A 27,337-nucleotide genomic window follows, 5' to 3' on the forward strand; every position below is an offset into this window, starting at 1 on the left:
ACCAACGGACCCTAATTACATTTAGTGTAAATTCATCTCAGTTCTTTTTGGTATAAGGTAAGTAGAGCTATTTAGCCAATCTAGCCAATGATTCGAAATTTTAAGACAGACAGGGTTTAATGTTAATGGCAAACTAAATACCAATAAAACGAAAAGATGGTTTGGGACCAACCTTGTTTACAAATGGGATTATCTGATATGTATAACAAAACAGTAACATTTAATGCATTCACCTGATAACTATAAAATATCAAGGTGACATAAAATTAAACAAACCAAAACGCATCATTTTGAAAATTAAAACAAGACATCTTTAAATACATGCATGCTACCTGTTCACATTTTCCCCCAATTATTCTCGTATTAATACTATAATAATATTGAAAAATAACAAAAAAGTTGAAAACTGGTATTGAATATTTGTAAATCGATGGATACACATACATATCGTTGTCGATTTATTTTGTATTTCAAGAAGTGTCAATGTCTTCGAGTATCTTGATACATTAGAAAATGTTGCGTTTACATCAAAAGGACAAATGTAAAACGATTACAATAGACATCTACATTGGTATACAGAATAATTCATTATCTACTTTTATCATATTACAGCGTAAGGACATTACAAGAATAACTCGTCATACCAAAGACATTACAGTTTATTGCACATAACCTATTTCAAATAAACTTAATCTCGTGTTCTACACAAGTTTAAGCATAAAATGAAAATAATTGCATTCACAAAGTCTAAACTATCCGTACAAATTCTTTTTCAAAGCAAAGTCTTTCGTGCATTCAGTCACAATCTTTCTAAGCACTTTATATTTATTTACAAGCATTCCGGCGAGTTGAATCATGTTGTTTTTTGTTGTTGTTTTTTGTTTCGAGGCAGATCCTTCGATTTGGTGAAAATGAAATGTGAATCGCATATCATACACTCAAGAGATATATTAGAATTTACAGATTAAATAGAAATATGTCTAAACATATCAAAGCAATCGTACAGTGCTTCGAAGTAAACATTACATATCTGAAAGAAAAATGTCAGTTTCTGTTCACGTACAAAGCACCGGCACACTCACAAATAAAGTCTAAAACGTGTCCCTATATAATACACTGATTAATCTCCCTCTTGTTTCACAAAAGAAACTGCCATTCCATCTAGTGGTTTTCCTCTGAATTTAGCTATTCCAAAGTATACACCGGCAGCCAGCAGAATTCCAACTATCAACATGCCAAATGCTAAGCCAGCCATTGCGCCTAGAATAAAATAAAGCGAGTGTCACAAAAAAGCACATGGAACTTTGTGAAAGTTAAACATTTTTACAATGGGATATCTTATAGGGTACGCATCGTAGGAAAGTGCGTAAAACAAAAGCAGACCTATTGTATTTATATCTTACTCTAATGATAATCGCCGAGTACTCAATCTTTAAGACTTCATAGTTGCAGACATTTAAGGGGAAAAAATGAAAGCTATATTCTCAGAATGTATTAAAGTTTGTTTCATAACAGTGAGTTTTAAATTTGCGACAACGTGTAAAATGTTGTTTAATTTTGTGATTTGCTATGAAACCATGGTAAGTGTGTCTTGATATACCTCAACTATCAATCTGTATAGCGTCGATAGGCAACAATTCGAAAGCTATTACAAACGTCATTCTAGAAATGTGGCATGTAATTGGCCGCCGCCGAAAGCAACATAAAACAAGCAAGTCAAGCAAGATGGGAGCGAGTCAAGCAAAATGTGGCCAAATTAACTCATACAAGTCAAGCAAGATGTAGCGACAAGAAAGTCGAGTAAGATGTAGCAATATTAACACAAGCAAGGCCGCATTAACAGAAGTAGTCAACTTTAACACAAGCAAGATATAGTAAGATAAAAGGAATTTTATTTACAAAAGAAAGAAGAAACTCATTTTACCTCCGGTATATTTTCCGCTTGAAGATGGGAGACTATAATATTTCGATGGGTTATTGATAAATGGGGTTCCGTCAGGAAATGTTTGCCCTAGAATAAAGAGGAAAACACATAATAAACCTTTCTGACCTCAAAAATGATTATTCAGAGTTAGTTTCTTAAATAAGTATCCGTATACTAGTAACTATTTTAACTGACAAGCTGTAAATAACTGTAGCATTTAAACATGGCACTAGTTTCAGAAAACCTACTGCGGACAAAGTTACACTTAAGGTAAAAATTGTTGCACAAAACTCGTTTTAAGTATAATTCATTCATTCTAAATTTTCGGTTATTTGAACAAAAATAGCAGGGTTTAACAATATATATAGATACAGGACAAAGTTTGGAGCAGTATTTATTTAAAATTTATGTTGCAAAATCCATATTTTGCAATAAACATACGGACTTTTGTCCTGATGGAAAAGTTTGTCAATATTTTAGCTTGTATACGTTTTGAGATTTTTTTTTCGGATTTTTAAGTATCAACATCGTATAATACATACTATTGTACACATCACACCAGAGATTTGGTTCGGAGCTCACTTGTCCTATATTTCGCATAGAAGCCGTGCTAAGTCGACATTCTGTTGTGTTACCACAGTAACCAAAGCTGGCACAATTATTATTCTCTTCTTCAACACACAGTTTTGCACACTGGTCTACAGGTACTCCACTTATAATACGATCGCCCTTATTTGTAAGATGCTGGCGAGTTGTTATCTTGAAATCTGCTAGGTACTTTCCTATAAATCAATTTAAAAAAAGTATTTCATAAGAAAGTGAAAGATGTCTAAATTGAAACAAAAAAAACTGAATTGTAAAATCATGGCTGAAAATTATATGCTTGCGAAATGTGGGGTTCCGACTTATATTAATTACCTTTTGTTTTATCTTCACTCTTCAGCAATATCTCTGTTGTAAAGTTGTAAAATGGCGGCCACTTAACTAACCCAGTGTTCCTGGATCACCTTTGCAAGTAACAGGCCACTACTATACATAGAATAAAAACCGAGTTGAATAAAAACTATGATCAGAAAGTCATCGATTTGTGTCTCATTATATAGCAGAGATAAGTTCTCTAGAATAATTTAGAGGCATTCATGATGGAAGTAAGGTCATCGATTTCCAATCACTCGCCCTTCAACACTGTTTTTCAAAACATCGCTTTGGGTGTACAGTTCTTATACATGAGGAAACTATCAAGCTAGCGTATGAGATATTGCTAGTTCTCCACAGGCGCAAAGCTGGAAAGTTTCTACCGACATAAGTCCCTAATTCATGTCAATGAGACTGAAAACCCAACGAAAGAAAACAAACTCATACTTGAGTAATGGTTACACATTGGTGAGTCAAGTTTGTCAGCTTGTGGTACATCAAAGTAGTGAGTACGTCCGAGATAGCAAGTAGAGATATCGTCACAATAGTCGAACGACTTGCAGTTGAAACCGTTGTAGTTTGTACAAAGCTTTCCGCACTCATCGGCAGAATAAATGTTCTGGTATATAGTATCGGATCCTGAGAGAACAGTTGTTCCTTTGAACATCTGGTAATCCGCTGTGTATTTCTCTGTAAAAATAAAGTACGAAAACACGATTATAAAAGTTTTGACAACTTTCCTTGTGTAATTTTGTAGGTATGAAACATGTTTTTTTTCGTTTTGTAGAACATGTAGAATCCCGAGGTGAGAGTAATCTCTGCTGATGATATCACATGAAACAAACATATTTTGACGCAACTATAGCATAAAACGTGTAAAAGCTATTTTCAGTCAACCTTAATAAATGTTCATGAAATGCGCGAGAATGTCAGCCATGTTTGATCTTGTGATTGAGTCATATTTTTACGTTTACGCTTTGCTGAGGAACATGCACACGTAAAAGGTATGTAACTGAGCGTGTGTGAGCGCGAGATCCTTTCTGTTATGACACATTTACCTTCCTGTTAAAATACACACACCTTGAAAACCAAAAACAGCAGTCAAGTTACTGTGTACTTTATAAAGGGTCTTAATTATATAATATTAAGATCATATTCTGCAGGTCTCTTTAAAAAACATGTAGTTCAAACTGCTGAGAGCTCCCAACGAATTAACAAACAGAACTATAAAGAATAGAATTTGTTTGCAATGCAATGGATACTTATTGTTATATGCCACATCCACATTAGAATTTCATTCTTTTCCTGTTAGAACCCAAAGAGTTTCATCACAATTTATCTAAATGTAATAAAATGTATTTTACGATAGATTCACAAAGATTTTTTTTTGGATTTAACGTCGCACCGACACATGATAGGTCATATGGCGACATTCCAGCTTAAATGGTGGAGGAATACCCCAGGTGCCTCTCCGTGCATTATTTCATCACGGGCGGGCACCTGGGTAGAACCACCGAACTTCCGTAAGCCAGCTGGATGGCTTCCTCATATGAAGAATTCAACGCCCCGAGTGAGGCTCGAACCCACATCGATGAGGGGCAAGTGATTTGAAGTCAGCGACCGTAACCACTTGGCCACGAAGGCCCCTCACAAAGACTTTATTTCATTTTTTAAGACGTGTAGAAATGTCTGAATTTCTAGGTCAAAGGTCTTGAATTTGGAAGCTAGTCTTAGATTGTAGCCTAGCCATTGGGCAATTTCAAATTTGTGTTCAGAGACAAACCAATCAGATACTGATGTTTTGTGACTGGTTCCCACACTCTGTTTTATAACCGTGAATTGAGTTGGAACTCACTCGTGTACAAATCGCAGAGCTGATGATTTACCACAGCAGTTGGGCGTTCGTCCGGGTGAAGCTTTGAGAGTGAACAATATCCGGTATCGAAACAATACGAGAACGAATTGCAAACCCAGGACTGCTGAGTTAGACAAGCTGATGCGCAGTCGTCGATAGCAATGCCAGTTAGATCCGCATCGTCATAGCCATTGAGTCCTTTGTTTATCTGTGTATTAAACTGAGCCATCAGGGACTCTGAAATGTAAGACAATCTTAGGGAAGCGGTGTATTTATAGAATAGTTTTCGTAACGTCTTATATCGTGAAAGCTTATGAAATTAAAGAAAATTTAAACCGACCATCAAAGATTCTGTAATTTAAAAAAAAAATACACAAAATACAAGTAAGAATTAAACGTTAGACATACGTGTTGTCATGGTGCGCTGAGCATTCTGAATTACATTGTCGTCGATTGACCCTGCTTTAAATTTGCTTGGCTGCAAAAGAAAATTAGATTCCCTGAATTCTATGTTTGAAAAATAACTATATACAGTTCTTGGATCATTTAAAGTATGCAGCATTTGCTTTTTGAATTACTTGCCATTATTATATTATTTATTTTATAGAACTTTCTTTAAATGATATTTGTAAAAACAGTTTTATAACAATTTCTTATATGCTTGTCTCTGTTAAAACACGCTTACGCTAGAATGACATCACGTTAACGTGCGGTGACGTCAAAGTTTTTGTTGCGACCAAGAAAGAGCACTACTATATTTTATCTACTAAGCCCTCGTGAAATTATTACGCCCGACGTATAACCACCCATCGTGCATAAATACTATTAAAGCACTCTTTTGCTGTAAATTATTTCTTAAATCAAAACATTAACATTTCTTTGTATTACAGATAACGTTTCTTCCCTCAGCAAAAGTAATTCGTATTATTTGTTTGTATCCGAGACAGTGATTCATGTCCATTTCATTTGTCACAAGACCGTCACGCTAATAAGACTACTTTATACTGAACCTTAGGTATTCTTATAAGAAGTAGCCTTTAAGCATGACAATTTAAATACTCAGATACTGAAGAAGATTTTTTGGCATATCTTCTGTCCTTATCGGAGTATGTCAGTTTTTAAATTATGTAAAATTCCAATTACAATCTTCTTCTTCCATTGGTGTACAGGTCCCGCTCTGGGACAACGTCGTAGAGTGGTGTATGTACAAGGTGGTGTGTGCGGCGCTCAAATATTTACCATGCAGAATTAAAAGCAGATCAAAACGACGTGCTGAACTAGTGGGACCCTGTCGCCAGGCTCCTCTTGAAGGCCTCGACGCTGTCAGACATGACGGCTTCTTCTGGGAGCTGGTTCCATAGTCTGGAGGCGGAGGGGAAAAAGGAGTAGTACAGGGCATCTTTGCCACAAAACGGAAGATAGAATTTCATTGAGTGGCCACGGGTGTTGATTGAGGTAGGATTGAAAAACCTCACTGGTGGTGTGATGTCGACGAGGCAGTGGACGATTCTGTACGTCATGACCCGCTTGGCATTGGAGCGACGATCGAGAAGGGGTAGTGACTAGTGCTGCTTGTAGTGCGGTAGTCACCCTTTACGAAACGTGCTGCGCGTCGCTGGACAACCTCAGGTCGGTCGATGTTTGTCTGAGTATGCGGATCCCATGCAGTGCTGGCATACTCAAGGATAGGCCTGACGAGGGTCTGGTAACACTGTGCCTTGACTTCCTGTGGGCGACTAGTCAGGTTTCTCCTGAGGAAGGCGAGGCTGTTGTTCACTTTTCTAGCAGTGGTTGCAACGTGTGTGTTCATTGAGTGTCTCATCAAGATACACGCCTAGGTACTTGCCTTCCTTGACGTCTTGGAGTTCGCTGCCATGGATGTAATAGGTCGCCTTGGTAGCATATGTCTTCATGGTGAAGCGAACAACCTCGCACTTCGAAGGATTAAATGACATCATCCAGTCTTGTTCCCATTGCTGGAACCGATCTAGGTCATCTTATAAGGCATTGGCATCCTCAGTGGAGCGGATCTTCCTATACACGAGACTATTGTCAGCAAAGAGAAGGGACGTTGATGTCACTTTCTGGGGGAGGTCGTTGATATACAACAGGAAGAGTAAAGGACCGATGACTGACCCCTGTGGCACTCCAGATGTAACCTGTGCTGAGTCAGATGACATTCCTTCTACCAGGACTCTCTGCGTTCTGCTGGCCAGGAAACTTCGTATCCATTGCAACAGATTTCCGCTAATGCCGTAGAACTCAAGTTTGCTGGCAAGTCGCTCGTGGGGAACCTTGTCGAAGGCCTTACTAAAATCGAGTAAGACCGCGTCAATTTATTCCCCTTCCTCGAGGCCCTCTGCGAGGTCGTGTAAATTGAGGATCAACTGGCTCTCGGTGGATCGTCTCTTCCTGAATCCGTGCTGCTGGTCCGACAGTATATGGTGCTTGTCAGGGTGGGTGACAGAGGTGAGGGATATGGGCCGATAGTTGGCAGGATCGCTGTGATCTCCCTACTTGAAAATGGGCGTGACGTTTGCATGCCGCCAGCCGGTTGGTACTTCACCTTGTTCAACAGATGCAGAGAAGATGAGCGCAAGAGAAGGCGCCATTTCTTCTGCATAGTCTTTGAGGAACTTTGTTGGAATGTTGTCTGGACCAGTAGCCTTGTGCACATCAAGGTCAGCAAGGAGCTTCCGTACACCCTCGATTCCAATGCTAAAGTTGTGCATGTTGAGATGCCGGTGATGGAGTCCTTGGCAGCAATGATGACTCCGCCATGCCGGTCTTGGGTTCTGTCCCTTCTTGCAATGAAGCGATAGCCTGCTGGAAGTACTTCTTGGTCAGACACCGCAGGGTACAGCCAGGTTCACTGCCTAAAATGATGTCAGGGTCTGCTTCATCTATTAGGAGCCAGAAAGATGTACGTTTCGCCCTCATGCTCTGGAAGTTAATAACAAGGACCCGCAGACTTGAAGCTCCTGTTTTCTTGTTGGGTGGTGGTCTGCGGTGGATGGGTGATTAAGTGTATTGTGGTGACCCTATAGAATGGTGAACCTGGACGTGACGTTACTGCTGTCATGGCGGGGGTGGGGGGGGGGGGGGGGTGAGGCGTGTCGGAGAGAACGCTTCAGGTGTTCTCTGCTCTGTGGCAATGGACGTGTTCAGCGAGTCTGATGAAAGTGTGTTGAACAGCCTGGAGGAGAAATTTGGAACGCCACAGTTGAAGCAGATCCAGCTAGTATTAGGAGTCAGACCTCTGTAAACTGTTGTGTTCATCCCCATGCACTTGGCGTGATATTATCTGTCACACTTTTCATTGTCACAGGCAACAGCACGTTGGTTGGATCTACAGGGCTTTTCGCAGATTCCACATGGAAATTTATAATTAAGTGGCCCCGGGTTCGCTTGGCAGTCTCCGGATATGAGAATCTGTATGGTGATTTTCCATGTAACATGATGATTTTCAAAGAGCAGAGGCGGTGGGCCGAAGTAAAGTAGGGCCAGGATGGTGAAAAATTTGTGAAACATGACAATCACCTACGCCAGTGTGTTCATCTTGATGAAAAACGACGTCAAAATTCGTTGGAAAGGTGTTGAAAACTTGTGAAAATCGAGACATGTTTACACCGGAAGTAGGAGTTTAGCAGTGAATGGCGCCCAAAATCAAAGGACTGAAAGGACTCGATCAGCTGGCGGAGACTTGGAGCTTCAGAAGTGTCTAAGCCGGCTTTCAGGACCGATGGATTTATGGAACGTATGCATGTGGGAGGTGGAAAGGAAGAACCATAGTGAAAATCTCTGCAGGAAACGGCTTGGAAATCGAGAAATCGAATTTTTATCGCTCCGGTCTGATGAAATAAATGCGCGCCGCACAGACGACCTTAACCCTTGCGTCAAAACTGTATTGCGTCAAAACAATACACGTACACGTTCGAGTTTCTACTCTGCTACTAGGGTACATTTAGAACCCGCCTACAGCAACTTACCTGTCCATTTATTGTGACACTAAACTGGAAATTTCCTATCAGGACATCATTCTTCAGGTTTTTCCAGGCATCAGCCAGAGAAAGCTCTACATTGGCTGATTGAGATGTTCCTAAATGTCATTGAAAAGGTAAAACAGAAATTTTGTTAATTACTGCTATATGTTCTATATAAAATTATCATGGTTTTAGAGATGTATTTCAATGAATTAAAACACTTATGTTCATGCAATACACTTTTGCTGATATTTTTTTTGCAGATATTATTTGTGAAAAAATGTCTCTGTAACACCACTTTAAGGTTCATGTTTATTGTATGTTTAGGTACTGATAAAACTAATGCTGATTTAAATATTTTATGACATTTTATCCTGAAAACTAACGTAATATCAGCTTATTACGAGTAGGTCTAAACTCAACATGCGTTCTGAAGTTTAGGAAACAACATCGTATACGGCAATAACCACTTACGAACGTAATGATCACACTGTCCGTTAGAATTGACAACAACAGATCCGTCTTCTGTATGCGATTTACTCAGTCCACAAAGATTCTGGTACGCACAGTAGTCAAAACTGTTACACTGTCCCAGAGTTCCCGGATCATTACACGCGCGTGCGCAGTCGGCAGCACTTGATACAGTGATAGATTTGTCATTTGTGAACTGACGGAAACGTCCTGGTATTTGCCTGAAATATGCTGCAGAAAAAGATAAGATTTAGAGCACAGACAAAAACTCGTAAAACAAATACATTAGGTAGCTTAAAAATGAACTTTTCTAATAGCGTTAAAGGCTAACCATGTCAGTTTTGAAGAATCAAAATAATTTTCACCTGTTTTATTTTTCACGTATGTCAAAACGTGATATAAACAAGAGGATCAGTCCCGAGTCGCTCAATTGTTCTTGATCATTAATATATGTCACGACGACAGGATGTATTATGGAAGAAAAGTCTCATATATGACAAAATTGTTCTAGCGCTTACCAGAGGTTTTATGAAGATCAAATTGAATATATTGGCTGTAATTCTGTTAACAATGTTTTTCTATTATTCGTCCAAGTGATCTAATTTGTTGAGCCGGTGTTCCAGTATCAAACTCTTCCGAGATTTAACTGAGAAAAACATTATGACCAAGTTTCATTACGGCAATGCTGAAACTGCATTGTAGAATGTTCACAGTAAGTTGTTTGACAACGACATACAACAGCACAGGGTTAACACAATAGCTTACCTTGAGCACGTTGTGCTCAAGTGAGCTACATGAACAGGTCATCATCTGAATCGACTCACGTGACTGATATCTTCCACTATCATGCACCTTAACTGCTCATCCTGCTGAAGATCTCTTGATATATAACTATAAGAAGTCAATTTGCTTACCAATTGGTGGCGGCAGTTCTAGGAGCGTTGCCACAAAATAGAACTCGTTCGATTCCACGCGAAATTGTGGATTCTGGACACGTATATGTGACACATGCGAAACACTTGTTATTCTGTTAGTTATCTGTCTGATAAACTGATTCTGGTACTGCAACAGGCTGTTGTCCCATGTCCCTTTTGATGTACAAACAATTGTCAATTTACGTGGTATATGAAAAGCAATTATAGTTATTTTGACCATCTAATGATATTGCAAAAAACGTTTTATCTGTGCAACATATAACTTTCTTTGCGGACTTGTAGATATAGCCTACAGCGTAACACCTCCAAGGTAGTGGGGTTACATGCCAGTTATATTTAGTTTTCTTTCATTTATATATTATAGCTGTTGTTGGTTGAACTGACATTGTTCTCAATGGTACGCTCGCTTTTTGCTTTTGTTTTACCTTGCTTCATGAGATGTTTTTATGTAAATTGCTACAGCTTCTCAATCAGATTATTTTCTAGCATAAATTGTACCAAATTAGTCCAGATTTATTATATACAATGAATGTTCGTTACTCAGCTAACCCGCCTTTTGTTAATTTGCAAATATCCTATAAAATACAGAAAGTGCTTTTTTGAAATTTTAACATATGTTTAGAACAATAATTATTTCGTTCATAACACGTAAAAATTTCAGCTAAATCAAACTATATTATCATAGACATGTATTCATTTTACAAATTAAACCCATTTATGTAAAAGTCAGAAAAATACACATTAAAGTCAAGAACTTAATAGTTATTTCAGTAATATTAAGATATTGGCAAAACAGCAAATGGCGGGCTAGCATTTTTGTTCAGTACAAATGTAGAGTAAATATTACCACACTTTACATTTAGTGTTGGTAGTTGACTTAGAGTCAATAAATACCTACCTGGAAACTCCATTATGAACGCTTTCTTTGAAAAGTCGTCATAACATCCGGAAACTTGAAACCTATTATAAGACGGGTCTTCGGAATCAAAATTGTAAACATTGTACGTTGCTTGATACCCAACCTAAGCAAAAGAAAAGCCGTATAACAAACACCTAGATAAGAAATTAAAAAAGTTCCAATTAAAAAGTTGCGCAATTCATATTCACGAGCTTAGCCTCATCCGCAAATATAATTTACTACTCTGTAGGGAATCATTTGATAAAAGTATATTTCAGTGAATGCGCTTTTACAAGTTTAGCTATTTAGTAAAACAGAATACCTAGGAACATAATAGGTGCACTTATACCCTACGATACTTTGTACTTCAGGCAAATAGATCTTACATGCGGTATAATGAATGACTGAAAGTTTTCATATACTCCATAGTTGAAATCGACCTGGTGAGGGTTTGAATGTTAATTTACTGTCCTGCGTAACAAGTCATCAGTAATAAGCTTTGCTTGTCCTGGACATTTTGACAATAACTTGGATTTAAAAAGAGAGGTTGGTTTCATCGTAGTCAATGTTAGATATTGAACGCAAGTATTAATTTCAAATGTTTTGTATCAATGCTTAGATTGTAGTATTTTTTTTGCGCTCAACTTGTTGCATGTGTTTACAAATATTTGAGCCATAAGCAAAAATCTGTTATTTTCACCTTACATGTATATTTTAGATCGATATCAGAAGAACATACCCAATCCGGAGTTGATATTCTGAGTTGAACTGGAATATTGCTGTTTGTTTTTGACTTGGCACCAAGAGAGGTACTTGCTGTCCATTGAGACTGCAGAGCAAGAAAGAAAACACACACGTTTAGAGAAGAATGCACCAGATGCTGGAACCGCTCGATTCCGTAGGTAGTTGGTTCAAGCCTCCTGTGTCAGGGGGTTTCGAGACAATGAACATTACATTAATGGTTTCTTTCCGTAATCTAGATTAGTTAAATAAGTGCCATTTTTGATATAGAGCGACGGTATGATTTTGCTTGAAGAAAAGGTGCATCTCTGTATAGAATTTATAAAGTTCAAAGTAAAGCTAATGATGTAGTATCAGACATGGCTTGAACTGCAAATAAAATATAACTTGAACTGGCTTTCAGCATACCTTTCTCCACAAAATGTTCTTGCTTCGAAATACATTCCACATATCGCGATTCATTTATTAACGCGGGCGAAGTCAAAAATTTGCGGTTGATTTCAAACTTACGTTCATGAAGTAGAATTCAAATGTAGATGCGAAATTGTTGTAATTTGGAAGGTGGAAATCAGTTCTGTTGGAGATGAAAACGTCACAAAGAATGCCTCTAACCACCCGCTGGAAAAGAAGAATTGCATCCAGTGAAACAACGCTTTGCTTGATTTATTTTTTTACAATACATTAAAGGTGAAATAACACCGATTTGAAGACACTGAAACTTGGTGTCTGTTTCTAACGAGTATATTTTTTAATCTATTTAAATCATATATTTACATAAAATTTGATATTAATACAAAAATTCAAAACTGAATTCTGAGTGCTGGCATATTCATACGTGTACTGTAATGATTTTGTCCATTTGAAGTGCCATCAACGTTTTTTTGTATGAAAACTTAAAAACAAAATATATCTTAAAGTTCTTAGAAACATGTATAGTATGAGAGTAAAGCATTTCAGTGTCGATATTTTCATATATTTTTTACCGTTCCCTCGTAGGTATACGTAGTATTATCCAGGTAGAAAAGCTGTGAAGGAGATTTCATATGGACGTAGAACTGTTGACTCTGGTTAGCGTTGACAGAGATTTTTACGGATGCATCGAAAGTTGTGTTCTGGATGGGAATCATGGTGCAGTTTCCAAGGAAGGTGTCAATGGCGTACGCAATACCTAAATAGTAAAGAAATTCATAACGAAGAAAAGTCCTCAGATGTGTTCTCGGAATTATAAGTCATATTTCAATTATCAGCCATTCGAATTATAAGTTATCCGATGTATCGGTAATCCGCATTAGTTTCACATAATTTCACCGTACATACAGCCTATTGTATTTTTCAGCGCAACCGTAACAGAAAAAGTTTTGCTAATTTATTTCCCTCGGTTTGTAAGTCCTGTTTCGGTTGGAATGCAAGGCAAGTTTTCATAAACCAAATAACTTTTCTTGTCAAATCATGTAATTAGGTAATTAGGATGTGAATTATTATGACAATTGGCGATTTCCTGCTCCCGTTTGCCTTTTTCAACGTAAATTGTAGCTTAACGACCACGCGGCTTTCCGACGGAGAATACATTTTCAAACGGAAATACGGATGTAAATGTTATACCTGTAGAGTAGTCGTGAATTTCGCTAACAGGGTTGGTCGCATAGTACGGGTACCTTGAATAAGGCGGTCTGTAGTCAAATCTTACAAGATTATATGTATAATCGTAGTAAACCTGGAAAATATGTGTATATAAAACCTAAGTTGACACATAGAATCATTGGCAATGCAAAAATGATGTTGTTGAGTTCAAATCATTAACTTTATTCCAGTTTCACAATTCACGAGACAGAAAATAAGGATCGGAGAAATGCACGGTCAAACTTAACATTGTGCCATGTATCAAGTTGACAACGCATACCAGTTGTATTTTGTAGGTACATAAATAAAAAGTGTATGTATGAAAAAGTATACTAATGAAACTTTATACAAAGTTTTAAACATTCTTACATCCGCCTGCGATACAGCAAGATTCATTGTGTCCACAATTTCTTCTCGGTAGGAATATTGTCCCGATAAAACAGGCACTTTTCTCGTCTGCTTCCTGCCTGAACACACTTTACCTTGTGGAGTCTGAATCAAATTGGGGGAAACTATATACATCTAGGTAGTTGTGCATGTGAGGTAAATTCACGTTATTAAATAACTGACGTAAAGCGTCAAACTTCAGATTCAAAAAGAGGACATTTCAGAGGATCTGGCCTTAGTCATTACTAAACCCATATCAGTACTTGTCAATTCAAAGAACAGACGACAGTCTTCAGTGTAGTTATCTTAATCTAATGTTATGAATAAAATATATGATGAAACAAAGCAATTAATAATTTAGAAAAAAGAAAAGAAAAAAAAAACAATGACAGAAAAGCTTATTTAAGCAAGATCTACAAAGAAAAACTCGACTAAAAAAAAATTCAAGTAAGTTTTCAAAAGAAAGAAAGTTTTTCAGTCGATTCATTCTGTTGTTTCAACAGTTGTTAAGCTTACGTTATTTATTGGCACTTACATCGAAAACGGAATCACTGTCCCAGATATGGCTTCTGTAGTCAAAATACTCGTACGTATGGTGGAAAGGTATAGCACCTAAGGTAACGCCCTGTATTTCTGCTAAGACGGGAACTTGATTGGATAAATCAGGCGCCGTCCAGTTATATGCTGAAAGATTTGTGAGAGCATTTAGTAATGTTACATTTTCATCAACCACCTCTGAAAAGAATATTCTGGGTAAACTTAGACGGTAAGTAATTTATTAGAGGGTAAAGTTTGATGATTGGCAAAGTTTATCTAGAGAAAATAGCAGTCCAGGATAAAATAAAGACTCTAAATTAGGGTAACATACATTACAGAAATTGAATTCCATTCTAGAATTAGACTTCAAGTAATGCCCGTGCATATTACAGTTAAGATATAACAGTTCATTTTAAAATTATAAGTTGATCAAAACATATTAAGGAAATAGCACGCCTGTGAAAACCTAAAGGGAAGTTCGTTCCAATAGGAAAAGTAAATTAGCAAAGCAAAAATATGGAACTTGAGTAATCCAGGTATCGTTTGTCAGTCATATTAGATATTGGTATGCTGAAGTGTTGCTGCAACAGAAATTAAATGAGCCGCGCCATGAGAAAACCAACATAGTGCGTTTGCGACCAGCATGGATCCAGACCAGCCTGCGCATCCGCGCAGTCTGGTCAGGATCCATGCTGTTCGCTAACAGTTTCTCTAATTGAAAGCGAACAGCATGGATCCTGACCAGACTGCGCGGATGCGCAGGTCGGATGCGCAGGCTGGTCTGGATCCATGCTGGTCACAAACGCACTATGTTGGTTTTCTCATGGCGCGGCTCAAATTGATTTCAGTTTTTTACTGGAGAAATACAATTTATTATGTATATCAAGTTTAGAAATATTAAACTTTTGAAGAATTTCTTCTCTAACTGGTTCTTACATGAACAAATTATGTCAGGTTTTTCATTGGTATTTGTACAAGGTACATTCAACAACTATCGAGTAAAACATTGAAAAAATTGTTTGCTGTTATGTCATTCCATTCAGTGACCCATCACCATAAAATTAAATGAAAATGCCATTTTCTACAAAACGTATTAATAAATGCACATTAAAGTAAAATGTTCTGGTGCATTTTTTGGACTTCATTTTAAGGTGTGGGAGGGGGTTCCCCCTCATTTAAGTGGGGTCAGGGTGCTCTCTTTCTTGAAAATTTTGAAATACAGATACGAAATGGTGGCCTATGGTGCATTGTTTTGTTTAAATTTTGAGGTACTGTAGGGGGAACCCTCTCATGTTCATGGTGCTCTCTCCCTGGAAAAAATTGAAATACAGGTTTGTAATGGTGGCCTCTGGTGCATTTTTGGTCTAAATTTTGAGGTATGGGAGGGGGTTTCCTCCTGATTTTAGTTGGGGCATGGGGCTCTTCCCTTGGAAAATTTTGAAATATCGGTATGAAATAGTAGCCTCTGGTGCATTTTTGGATTTAAATTTGATAATAATAATAAATAATTGGGTGCAACTTTGATGAGTATAGGTCCTTTCTCAGCCAACTTTGGGGATGGGGGTGGGGGAGGGGGGAGAGGGGGTGGGGTGCACTGGAACCGGACCTGGCAAGGCTATCATTATGACTGCTAGGATTTCTGCCTCACTTTGTCTCAATGATGTCATGAGGCAAATGATATTCTGATATATTCCAATGATATTAATATACTTTTTTTATTTTTTATGACTGAATTTTTCATCAGTGTGATAGGCCTACATTTTACTCTTTTTTTTGGCTCCTCAGATTTTAACCGGTTTGCCTCAGTATGGCTACGGTGCTGAATGGTAATTAAGGATCAAGTCAGACGCCGAGGGAGACCAATATAGTCCAGACAAGAGGGCCAAGATGGCTCTAGGTCGCTCACCTGATAAACATACCATAACAGTGTAAACATGTTTGACATAGTGATTTCATGGAAACAAATATTCTGACAAATTTTAATTGAGATTGGATCAAAAATGTGGTCTCTTAAGTGTAAACAAGCATTTTCTACAAATTGACCTAGTGACCTAGTTTTTGAGCTAAGATGACCTATATTCGAATTTGACCTAGATTTGATCAAGGCAATCATTCTGACTAAATTTCATCAACCTCGATTAAAAAATACAGCCTCTATCGCATACAAAACGTTTTTCTTTGATTTGACCTAGTGACCTAGTTTTCGACCCCAGATGACCCATTTTCAAAATTGGTCTAGATTTCATCAAGGTTATCATTCTGACAAAATTTTATGAAGATCAGTTGAAAAATACAGCCTCTATCGCATACACAAGGGTTTTCTTTGATTTTACTTAGTGACCTACTTTTTAACCCCAGATAACCCATTTTCGAACTCGGCTTAGATTTCATCAAGGTCATTATTCTGACCAAAATTCATGAAGATAAAATGAAAAATACAGCCTCTATCGCATACACAATGCTTTTCCTTGATTTGACCTAGTGACCTAGTTTTTAACCCCGGATGACCCACTTTCGAACTCGGCCTAGATTTCATCAAGGTAATCATTCTGACAAAATTTCATGAAGATCAATTGAAAAATACAGCCTCTATCGCATACACAAGGTTTTTCCTTGATTTGACCTAGTGACCTAGTTTTTGACCCGAGATGACCTATTTTCGAACTCGGCCTAGATTTCATCAAGGTTATCATTCTGACCAAAATTCATGAAGATCAGTTGAAAAATACAGCCTCTATCGCATACACAAGCTAAATGTTGAAGGACGACAGACAGACGACAGACGACGGACGCCGGACATCGAGCGATCAGAAAAACTCAGGTGAGCTAACAAAACGGTAGCCCCGAGTAAAAGTAAACGCTCGTATCAAACAAAAATACTCCAATCTAAAAATAATGGTAAGTTAAGTAGCAGAGAAAAAAGCAATCAAGTTAAAAGATTGACCTCAAATTCGTATTTGAGAAAGAAAAAACTGACGTATGTTAGAGTAGTACTTACCAGAAAAGTAGTAGTCCAGGGTAAAATTAGCCGCTAAGTTAGGCCAATACATACATGACTGCCACCAGTCGCAATTGATTCCTCGAACAATTTTTGTCCCCTTATACATCTGAAAGGGTGAAAAAACACTTTTTAGTGTAATTCACTACGAAAATGACAGGAAGAGCAAAAATAATTTCACACAATTTGCAAAACATATTTACTAATCTGTCACAAAAATTCTATTTATGACTTAAGTTTAAAGCCATTTTCAGCAGTATTCAGGGTTATATGTAAGTATGTAAGTTATGTAATGTCAATCAGTTAACTTTACAGGTGTTTCTGAATTCTGTACCAATACTTACTTGTTTTCTAAACGTTTCAGAACGCTTCGGCATAAAAAGAATGGCCTCCGGCATGTTGTTTGCTGTCAAATAACCCGCCAAGAAATTCCGAGAAAGGTACAGAATGACTCAAATTTAAGTCATACAGCCAAGTATTTATTAGTTCTATGAAATAATCCAATAGCTAAAATTGTGTATATTTTCTTACCAAACCATTTGACTTAGCAAAATGAAGCGCTGAACTAGTGGTATATATATGGGGTATCCCACCGCCTCCTCCAGAAGCTTTCATACCGAAGATATCCTGATTACCATACGGATCTCTATTCAAAGTAGTAACAGAACAGTTGCCGTCTGCAAAACACATTTAACACAGTGTTGTTTCACATTTAATCAATTTTTAATTGATGGAGATCGATCAATAGTGAACCAATTATTTGATGCAAACAGAAATTATATATTTCAGGAAATTCTTTTAAACAAGGAATCAACATTTAAATACTTATTATTTTAGGTTTATTCAGTTATGTAATGGTGGATAGTGAATTCTGTACCTGTATACCTAGTTGTACTCCACACTTGAACGTCCGCATATGCATAAAAGGTGTAGCACAAATGACTTCAGAGATACTGTCTACTGCCAAATAGTCGAGGAAGCATGTGAGGGACTCTAGACACATAATCTAGATGTTGTCTAAATCTTCATTCGAAGGAAATACTGTATATCTTTGGACAACAAAGTCGCCCTTTTGTAAATTTTCACTTCACCGCTAAAGGCCTAAGAAACAAAGGCCACTAATGATTGTTCGTGGTTTTTGTAAGAAATGTAATTTTCAATACAAGTTTCATTTACACATTAATTAAGGTATATTCCTATCAAAAAGAAAAAAAAACTGATAAAAATAGAGTTTACAGACACTTACTGACATCGTATATGATCTGATTGTTAGTGTAGTCGAATATCATGTAGTCCATAGAGTTATTTCTTAGAAGTCTTAATGCCGCGCGGTTATTGTTATCGTCATAATATTCTTCCGCAGACCATGTCGTCTGCTTGTCAATGATGTTGGCCTCTACACGCAGTTGGAACGTATCTGGTATATAGGGCAACTGTGGCATCTTTATGGCTAGCGATACTAAAATGTAAACAGAACAGAACAGAACTGAGCATGGCAGTCAGGGGGTTCCGTTCTTCGGTAAATAACTTTTGTGATTGACCCTATTCTATCTCGTCTACTGACAAGATTCACAGTCTGAACTACTGATGTAAATTACTGCTACTGGAGCCGAATTCTGGTTTTACTATAACTAAAACTGATAATCCGATAATAACGTATAAGGAAAGTTGTTTATTAATATATAGTATATATTGTTTAGTGATAGTGTTTGCTTTGTATTTCAAAGAAATACTTTTTATCAAGTGCCAATACACACACAATTTATATTGACTATAAAGAAGGACGAAAAACTACTTACAGTTTTCAGTATCAAGAATGGTTTGGTTCGGTTGTGCGCACTTTGATGGGTACACGAATGGCTGTTGAGTCTGTCCTTGCACAGACACAACAACTCCCAGACATAACAGCGCTATACTAATGGACAACGCCTGCAAGTAAAGACCGTATTTAGCTGCCTGATAAAAACAAAAACAACCGTCTTAGATGACATCATATGGGGAAAGACTAATGAATATCATTATTATCATTATCTTTTTCAATCGTATGGCCCTTTTCTGACAACTCGCACGTGCGTCTTCACGTGAGGAAGAAACATCTCATATATTAATTACAGAAAAAATGTTTTCATGAGAAAAGACATGTCGCGTTTATTCAAACAATGGAATACTTATCCGAAACTTCAAAGATATTAATGAGTTTATATATTTTAGACAATTCAATGAATGGCATTCGTGAACATTCTACAAAACTTAAATACGACATCCGGAATGGGGTCTTTAATCGTGAATACATACTTTTCTATCAAAAGGGGCAAAGCTGAATTTTGAACAGAGAATACATTTACTCACCATTGTTCAAGCTTAAAAAATATACTGTATAAAACAAAATTTACTTTATAATCGACATACTTTAGTGCTTTAAAAAGTTTAAATCCATTTTATTTTATATTCCGCTATAACTGATACATACAAAAAAGGGAAACGTACCATTTTTCTGCAATTTTACATAAGAATAAAATGGCGACTGACACGTTACATGAGTGATTCTGGACTCTGAACCGAGGGGTGGTTTCTGGTTTTTATCATATATATGATATACTTCGACAAACACTACCATACATTTGAGGTATCGTAATCACTTGAATGAAAAGATAACACCACATTGAAGTCGATAATTTGGATAGCCGCAGTCGTTATCACTGCATATTATACACAAATTTTTATCCAATTTTAGTTTGTATAGATGGTAATATTTCAGTTTAACTTTTCATTTTTGTCTTGATGGCGACATAGTACTCACACAGTTTGCAATTTTTCAAAATTAGGTCGTCCTGAACTGGTTCCTACACTTTCAGTCCGTCCCCAGTAATGTTTATGGGTACTGCACAGCTCCTTTCGGGATTCGAACTTGCAGGCTAGGAGTCGCTTTTGAACTTGAAGTATAGCTAGGTGTTATCTTATGACCTTATTATAATACAGCTTGTATGAACATATACCATGTGGGAGAAGGTTAAAAAACAGGCTTTTGTCTACGGTGACACGGATATATTTTCTTTCAAATGCGTACGCACTGGTTAGTCTCTAAATGTGCAGACTGGAGTTTTACATGTTGTAATTGAATGGTTACATTATTGTTAAGAAATCAAACCTTTAACCGAGTAAATCACGTGACAATGGTAAAATCTTGAGACACGTATGGCAACCTAGTCGGGATCCAGTTAAACAGAGCTTGTGGGATAAAGGTCTCACCGACGAGGCGCCTAGTACCGAGTTGGGGTTTGTACAGGAGGAGGTACCATCCTCTGTAAGGGGATCTGGCTCCCTCAACCGCGGCATATACCAACCTCGTTGTAGACATCATTTTGGTAGAAACCCAAATGGTGTTCAGCATTTACTGATATACATGACAATTGGTACCCTCTCCTGCAAGGTTATCGGGAAATTTCCCAACATAAATGTGTAGGACAAAATCCCTTGCGGACAAAACCCCCATCGTTCATTTTTGCATAGGCGGACAAAACCCCCTTCATCATTTTTACAAAGAGTACAAAATCCCCTTTACTGATTTTTACAAGGAGGACAAAAACCCATTCATGTTTTTTTAAACCAGGACAAAACCCCCTTTGCTTTTGTCACAGGGGGACAAAACAAAATTGAAGGGGATTTTGTCCTGGGGATCCACCTTGTAAAATTCAGCGAACGGGATTTTGTCCGCCTATGCAAAAATGGGTGAAGGGGGTTTTGTCCGCAGGGGATTTTGTCCGGATTCCAAAAGAACTGTATGGAATGAGGGCCTCTTTTGTATGTTAGGTCTAAATTCCGTGTACCAAATACCGGTATCATTATATTTATCTAACGGTCTCACTGTAAACAACATTCTGTAGAACCCATAATACTGTTCAACGTTTCTGAGAATATACGGGAGTGGGATACACAAAAGAAAAGGAAGAAGTGTGGCAATGAGCACAACCTTTTGTAAAAGGGGGAGAGACCATGGGGTACTCCTGGAAAATTTAGAACTACTGGCATGGAATGATGGCTTATGGTGTTTTTTAAATTTAAGTTCTGTGTACCAAAAATATCACTAATCTGAACACAGGTAGAGACCGAGACATTTCAGGAAATTATCTAAATATCATCAACAGTTGACTTAGTCGTCATTTTGTTTTACTTTGCTAAATGTTATCATTTAAGAAATTCCCTACTTGACACGTAGTTATTAGATATGACAGACAAAGTCCTTCCCGTTAACTATAGTTTTTCGAAATATCGTAGTCAAATTAACGCATATATATATTTCAAGACTACTACGTGAAGCTAAGTCTGTTTTTATGAATGGGTCAAATATAAGAAATAAATGGTGTCAATAAATTTTGCAATGAAACGTGAGCGCACCAGTATAAGCGACGACTCCCCCTTTCCCCCCCCCCCCCCCCCCCCCCCCACCCCCACCCCATCTCCCTCAGCAGCAAAGTGCAATGTTACTTTCCCTTATTGGTGCAGTAGATACTGCTCGTCCTAACCCATCCCGTCCCGTGCTACATACCAAATACCAATGTCCTTGGCCCTATGGTTTTGTGGTTTATGGCCCTATATAAGAGTATATAAATCATGTGACACCGAGGGCGAGGCCATATTTGACCTTAGGAGGATATTTTGAAAATCTTGGTAGAGAACTATTAGCTGATGCAACATACCAATTATCACAGACCTACTGAGAACCCGTTTTTGTGGTTTTGGACAAGAAGGATTTTAAGAATTTTAATTCTTTGGCCAATTTCGAAAGGCAGCCACCCAAGAATAATTTCTGTGAAGTTTGGTGTAAATCCGCCCAGTATTTTGATTTTTTTTTTTAGAATTTGTCGACAGACGGACGACGGACATCAGGCGGTCAAAAAAGCTCACCATGAGCGTTGGGCTCAGGTGAGTTAAAAATCCAATCATAAATGAAACCGCTTTTGTGCAGACAAGGCCAAAATAACCAATTTCTGGCTCTTTCAAAGGCCCTACCTCTGGGACCCATTGTGGAGTATGGCTGGTTCAAGAAAGAAAACGAGACCTTATAGTGACAGAACTTATGTGCATGTTTGGTTAAAAACAAATTATACAGAAATCGCTATCGTGCAGAAAAAGGGCAATTTTGCCCAATCAGTGGCCGTAATTCTAGAACCCACAGTGGAAGGTTATGTAGCAGTAATTCGGTTAAAAATGTGCTTCCGAAAGGAGTCAGTAATATATAGATCCTAGTTTTTTTCCATTTTTTCTTTTGCGGAATGAATTTTACATAAAGTATCTTATTTTCGCATGTTCTCGAGTTGTTTACTTGAAAACGAAAGTAGGGTGTTTATTCTGTGGACCGCTTTCTGAAATACGGCAATATGAGGGTACCTAACTTCAGTTGATTTGCATTTCACTGCATTCTATTCGACACCACTTTTTCTTTTCGTTTTCTTGCAGCAGATGTATGGATATCTTGTGGAAAATAGGTCTACGACGAAGTGAAAATCTAGAAACTATATCAAAATTGATCTGAACTGGCTGAATTTTATATGAAACAAAGAACAATTTCTTTTATTGGTATATAGCCTTTAATATGACTCGTTTAAGAACGGAATCAAGATCTTATGATGATATAAGTTGTGTGCAAGTTTTGTTGAAATCCAATTATAAATGAAACTGCTATCCAGCAGACAAGAAATTGTTAACAGACGGACGGCGGACGATGGACATCAAGTGAACACAAAAGCCTTTGGCCCGGATGAAATAAAAAAAAGGAGAAATACTAAACTGAATTAACTCTGGCATTGTGACACGCATCGGTTTAAACAAAGACTTTGACCATTTGCTTACAGCAAAACATAAGCAGATTATAGAGAGGCTATGTGTTTGTTTCCGTGTAAAATTGAAATATCGTTCACGAGTATTTTATAGAAGACTTATATTGTGTGTGTTTTTTTTAAATTTCTAACAGGTGAGTAATTATATTTTTTTGTATTTATCAATTATATTATTTAAACAAAATGTATCTGGCTAAACAATTGGTAGCGCAGTTATTTTCGAGGAAGTTTTTTTAATTAATATACAATAAATCTAAGAAAATATTAGTCTCTACCTGTTTCACCAGAGAGAATTATAGTTTTTTACTACTTCCATCCGTCTGTCTGTCCATGCTTTAATACGAATCGGTACTTATGTTGCTACACCGTGTACAGGAGACAATATACAACAGTAAATTCAATTTATTCCCTAATATTCTTATTATGTGGCTTAAACGTCTGTTATGTGGCTTGAAGTCCGTCCGCCAGAATGTCCGTCTAATTGTTTCAGTAAGTGTGCAAAAAAATGGATAATGCAATAGCTTGACCCTGTTTGATGGAACTTTCTATATTGAATAAAAAAAACATCAGGTGATAATTCATGCTATTTTGTTTTTGCAAATTTTGAGCCTATAGTTATGTGAATATAAGAAACTATATCCTGAAATGACTTAAAAAGTGTATAATAGGTTATTGTTACTTGCTATACTGATAGGAGGCATGTCATTTATTTTTTGCAATTTTGTGCCTTGTCGTGAGAAAACTTTGATAAAACAGCTCTTGCAATAAATTGAAAAGCATTTGAGGTAGGTCTGTTAAGGAACCTTTGTTTACAGATGGGTACACACGTAATAATAATTTGACTATTCCTGTGGGAAAATTATGAAATTTTGATAAAGGATCATGCGAATTTTAAAAGTATTTTGATTGTTCATAGATCTATAGGGGATGTTGAGAAGATAGTGACATTTTAATCTCCACTTATCGAAGAATAAGTAGAGCTTTTCTATTTTTCCGAGCGTTGGTATCGCATCACTGTAATGTTTTGGTTAAAGTCTTGCGTGCAAGTTCATATCTCAAATTTGCACACATACGAAACTTACAAGAATTATAAGCTTAAATGTATTTCCAACTATAAGACTTTTCTGTCTTCTGCAGAAATACAAGTTTTGATGTAAACAAATGTGCCTTCATGTATTTACGTACAGAATTTTAAAGCTAAAAAATTCCTCAAATGAATATGACACCTGCATAACAGAATACAAGAAGAAATGAAAGCATTCTGTCCAAAGCAAAATGAACATTATTCTGAGAAAGACTGCAGATTTATATGCCTGTATTTGTGTTTCTATGTCCTTCAAATACACCATTTCAATATGAATTTATTCAGTCCCTGAACCACGTCATTCATTAATGCACCAAGAGGTGATACCAATATTATATGTACACTGTCATTTTACGTTCAAGGCTTTAAAACAAATATCGCAAAAACTAACTTTTTCAACTTAACCAGTTCAGGGAAAAACACATCTTTAAATTCCTACTCCTTTATTGTTCAATTACAGTTTAATTCCTTATGATCATTTTATGACAAGCCATAGGAAATGTGTATCTTTCAGATTCTCCATTCTAGTACAGAAGTACAGAGAAATGAAATTCATTTCTGATACAAATTTCAACTCAACTGACCCCTGAAGTTGTGAATCCCAGCTATCAGATGGTCTCAACGAGTTGTATAAACATGCGGCAGTAAACCACCAGTTCATGAAACTGATTGATAACAAAATTTAATGTGAAGTTTTGGATTGTACTGGACTATATGATATCGGACATAGGATATATATAGACTGGCTTAGTTCACTACATTCAGTCATAAATTGTAATTGTAAAAAGATATATCATAGTCTAGGAGCTAGTCTAGTATTTAGAGACCATTGACATTTGACTTAAGACACATTTTATCAATTAAAGCATTAAGAGACCTCTTTTTAGTGACTCCACTCCAAAACTGACTCCATTACAGAGACTCCACTCCAGTAACTCCACTCTAGAACTGACACCAAAGCTGACTCCAAAATTGACTTCAAAACTGACTCCAGAATTGACTCCAAAACTGACTCCAAAATAGACTCCACTCCAAATCTGACTCCAAAATTGACTCCAAAATCGACTCCAGACTCCACTCCACCACTCCACTCCATATTATTTTACACGATGCCGTAGAGAAGACCCTGGGTTATAAATTTTACTAGTCTAATAATCTATACAAGTTCAATGTATATTGATTTCCTGTACAAAATGTATCATTATTAGTATTATCATTTAATATTCTGAAAAGTAAACAGTCTGTAATATGATATTTTGTCAAAAAAAAGTTATGATTTTTAAAATCCAAATGAAATATTATTTGTCAGTTTTACGCGCATTTTCAGGACTTTGTGAGAACAAGTAATTATTTTAATTCTACACCAAATAGTTGTTTAACAAATAACAACATCGCACTCTCTTCAAGTCCGACGAGAATCCAACGTCGTATAGACATCTAAATTTAACGTATGCTAGACGTCGTGAATATGACGTTGAACAGACGTTGAATTTAGGTCGCCGACGTCGCGACCAAAATCCAACGTTGTTTCAACGTTGTTCCGACGTCAGGTGTTTGCTGGGTCTCAAAAATTGCTGAATCACATGTGCAAAAAATTCCCCAGCATGCAACAAAATAATGGAAACTGATCATGTGACATTATGAATTTAATATTCATGAACATTCATGAACAGTTCATGAACTTATTAATATATTGTAAAAGGTAAACCTAATGAATGAACAGTTCAGAAACTCACAACTGGGTTCAAGAACTGTTACTGAACTAGAAAAAGGTTTTGAATTTTAGTACTTTTAATGAACCTGTGTTCATGAACAATTTTGGTTCTTAGTCTAGACCAACAGTAACTGTTCAGGAAATGGGAAAGTTTTATAAGTTCTTGAACTTTTGTAGTTTTTGAACCAATACTCAAGAACCATCTTTGTTTTAGAACCACATTCTAAGAACTGTTATGCTGGTTCAAGAACAGTTCTTTAAGTTCTTCAGACGTTCTTGAATGATCAAGAACTTAATACTAGTTCTAGAACATTTTTACAGGGCATAACCCTGTAGTTCCTGAATCATAATTTCAATCATTATTTGAATTTCATTTTCAAGTTTATGAATTTCTTAAATTATTTAACAGATTTTCTGAAATGTTCATGAACTACATTTACAAGTTCATGAAATGAAAGTAATATTCTTGAACTTGGGAGTTCATGAATTTAAGTTAAGTGACCTTTTCCTTGTACTTCATGAACTTCTTTGATAATTCATGAAATAATTCATGAATTCTTACAAATTTATGAATAAATTCATGAAATTCATGAACCTATTTCACAGGGGTTAGCCAATGGGAAAGGGGTGAAACATAAAGAAATAAAACACCAAATAATGAGAAAAATAGAAAATGCCGATTGATTTTGCTGATTGGAAAAAAAGCCGAATAGTGAATTTCAACATTTTCTTAAGTTACAAGTGTCTTTTCAATACTTTTCAATACTCACGCATGTAGCTCATCCAAATACCAATAAGCATTGCAAGTATGGATGTTCTGTGTTGTTTACTTTTTTCAAAAATTGGTCTGAAAAATTCATTATTCGGTTTTTTATTTTTTATTTAGAAAAGGCGGGAAAAACACTAAAAATCCTGAAAACCACCTTTTTATTTTTCGGGATTTTCGACACCGTCGATATGCATGTTAATAATCACAGTTTTGGGTGCAATACACAGCATGTGATGCATTATATATGTGAATTAATCAAACAAAATTGATAAAGGCCTGTGAACAAAGATATTCTGCATACCTGCGTAAACAATTTGAAGGAAAGATAAAAATGAAATATCTTGACTGTTGATCGAATTATTTTGGACAAGATCAGACATATTTTGATTCTTGAATAAATTTGATATTTATGCAGATGAAACAGGGAGTCAAATTCAAATCCCATTTATCTAATCATTTATTTAAAATAATAGGAAATGTTTATTCATGATCAAAATTCAAGTTTTCCCAAGTGTTAAGCAGGGGTATAAAAATTTCACCCACTTTAACATATAATATAATCATTTGATATTTGATTTCAAGGAAGGGGAATGGGGGCATGAAATTTTAGTTTTGTTGTTGCTAAAGTGGCTATTTCATAGCGCTATTAAATTGTGGGTTTCGACTTAA

The 27,337-nt window shown here is 36.7% G+C and overlaps 1 protein-coding gene across 1 annotated transcript; it reads right to left on the reverse strand.

The window, feature by feature from the left end:
• Positions 1 to 641: 641 nt before the first annotated feature.
• Positions 642 to 18,719, reverse strand: LOC123525366 (uncharacterized). Its single transcript, XM_045304358.2, has 19 exons — positions 18,511 to 18,719; positions 17,796 to 17,941; positions 17,265 to 17,373; positions 14,265 to 14,413; positions 13,712 to 13,834; positions 13,325 to 13,436; positions 12,706 to 12,890; positions 12,233 to 12,340; positions 11,721 to 11,810; positions 10,982 to 11,105; positions 10,063 to 10,236; positions 9,152 to 9,379; positions 8,684 to 8,793; positions 5,103 to 5,172; positions 4,695 to 4,931; positions 3,287 to 3,529; positions 2,467 to 2,706; positions 1,925 to 2,011; positions 642 to 1,260 (listed from the first exon to the last, which is right to left on the reverse strand). Exons 1-19 carry the CDS (start codon positions 18,704 to 18,706, stop codon positions 1,121 to 1,123), a joined length of 2,871 nt encoding a protein of 956 aa, XP_045160293.2. The 5' UTR covers positions 18,707 to 18,719; the 3' UTR covers positions 642 to 1,120.
• Between the last annotated feature and the right edge of the window lie 8,618 nt (positions 18,720 to 27,337).

This window comes from Mercenaria mercenaria, chromosome 3 (assembly GCF_021730395.1).
Source record: "Mercenaria mercenaria strain notata chromosome 3, MADL_Memer_1, whole genome shotgun sequence".
Taxonomy (NCBI): domain Eukaryota; kingdom Metazoa; phylum Mollusca; class Bivalvia; order Venerida; family Veneridae; genus Mercenaria; species Mercenaria mercenaria.

Bases quoted from the DNA above. Each gene is read 5' to 3' on its own strand.
- LOC123525366 (XM_045304358.2), bottom strand. From the start codon at position 18,706: ATGCCACAGTTGCCCTATATACCAGATACGTTCCAACTGCGTGTAGAG. The intron at 11,811-12,232 runs GTAAGTTTGAAA...CTTGCTCTGCAG, and splicing joins TTGAATTCTACTTCATGAAC to TCTCAATGGACAGCAAGTAC. The intron at 10,237-10,981 runs GTAGGTATTTAT...GTACATCAAAAG, and splicing joins GTTCATAATGGAGTTTCCAG to GGACATGGGACAACAGCCTG.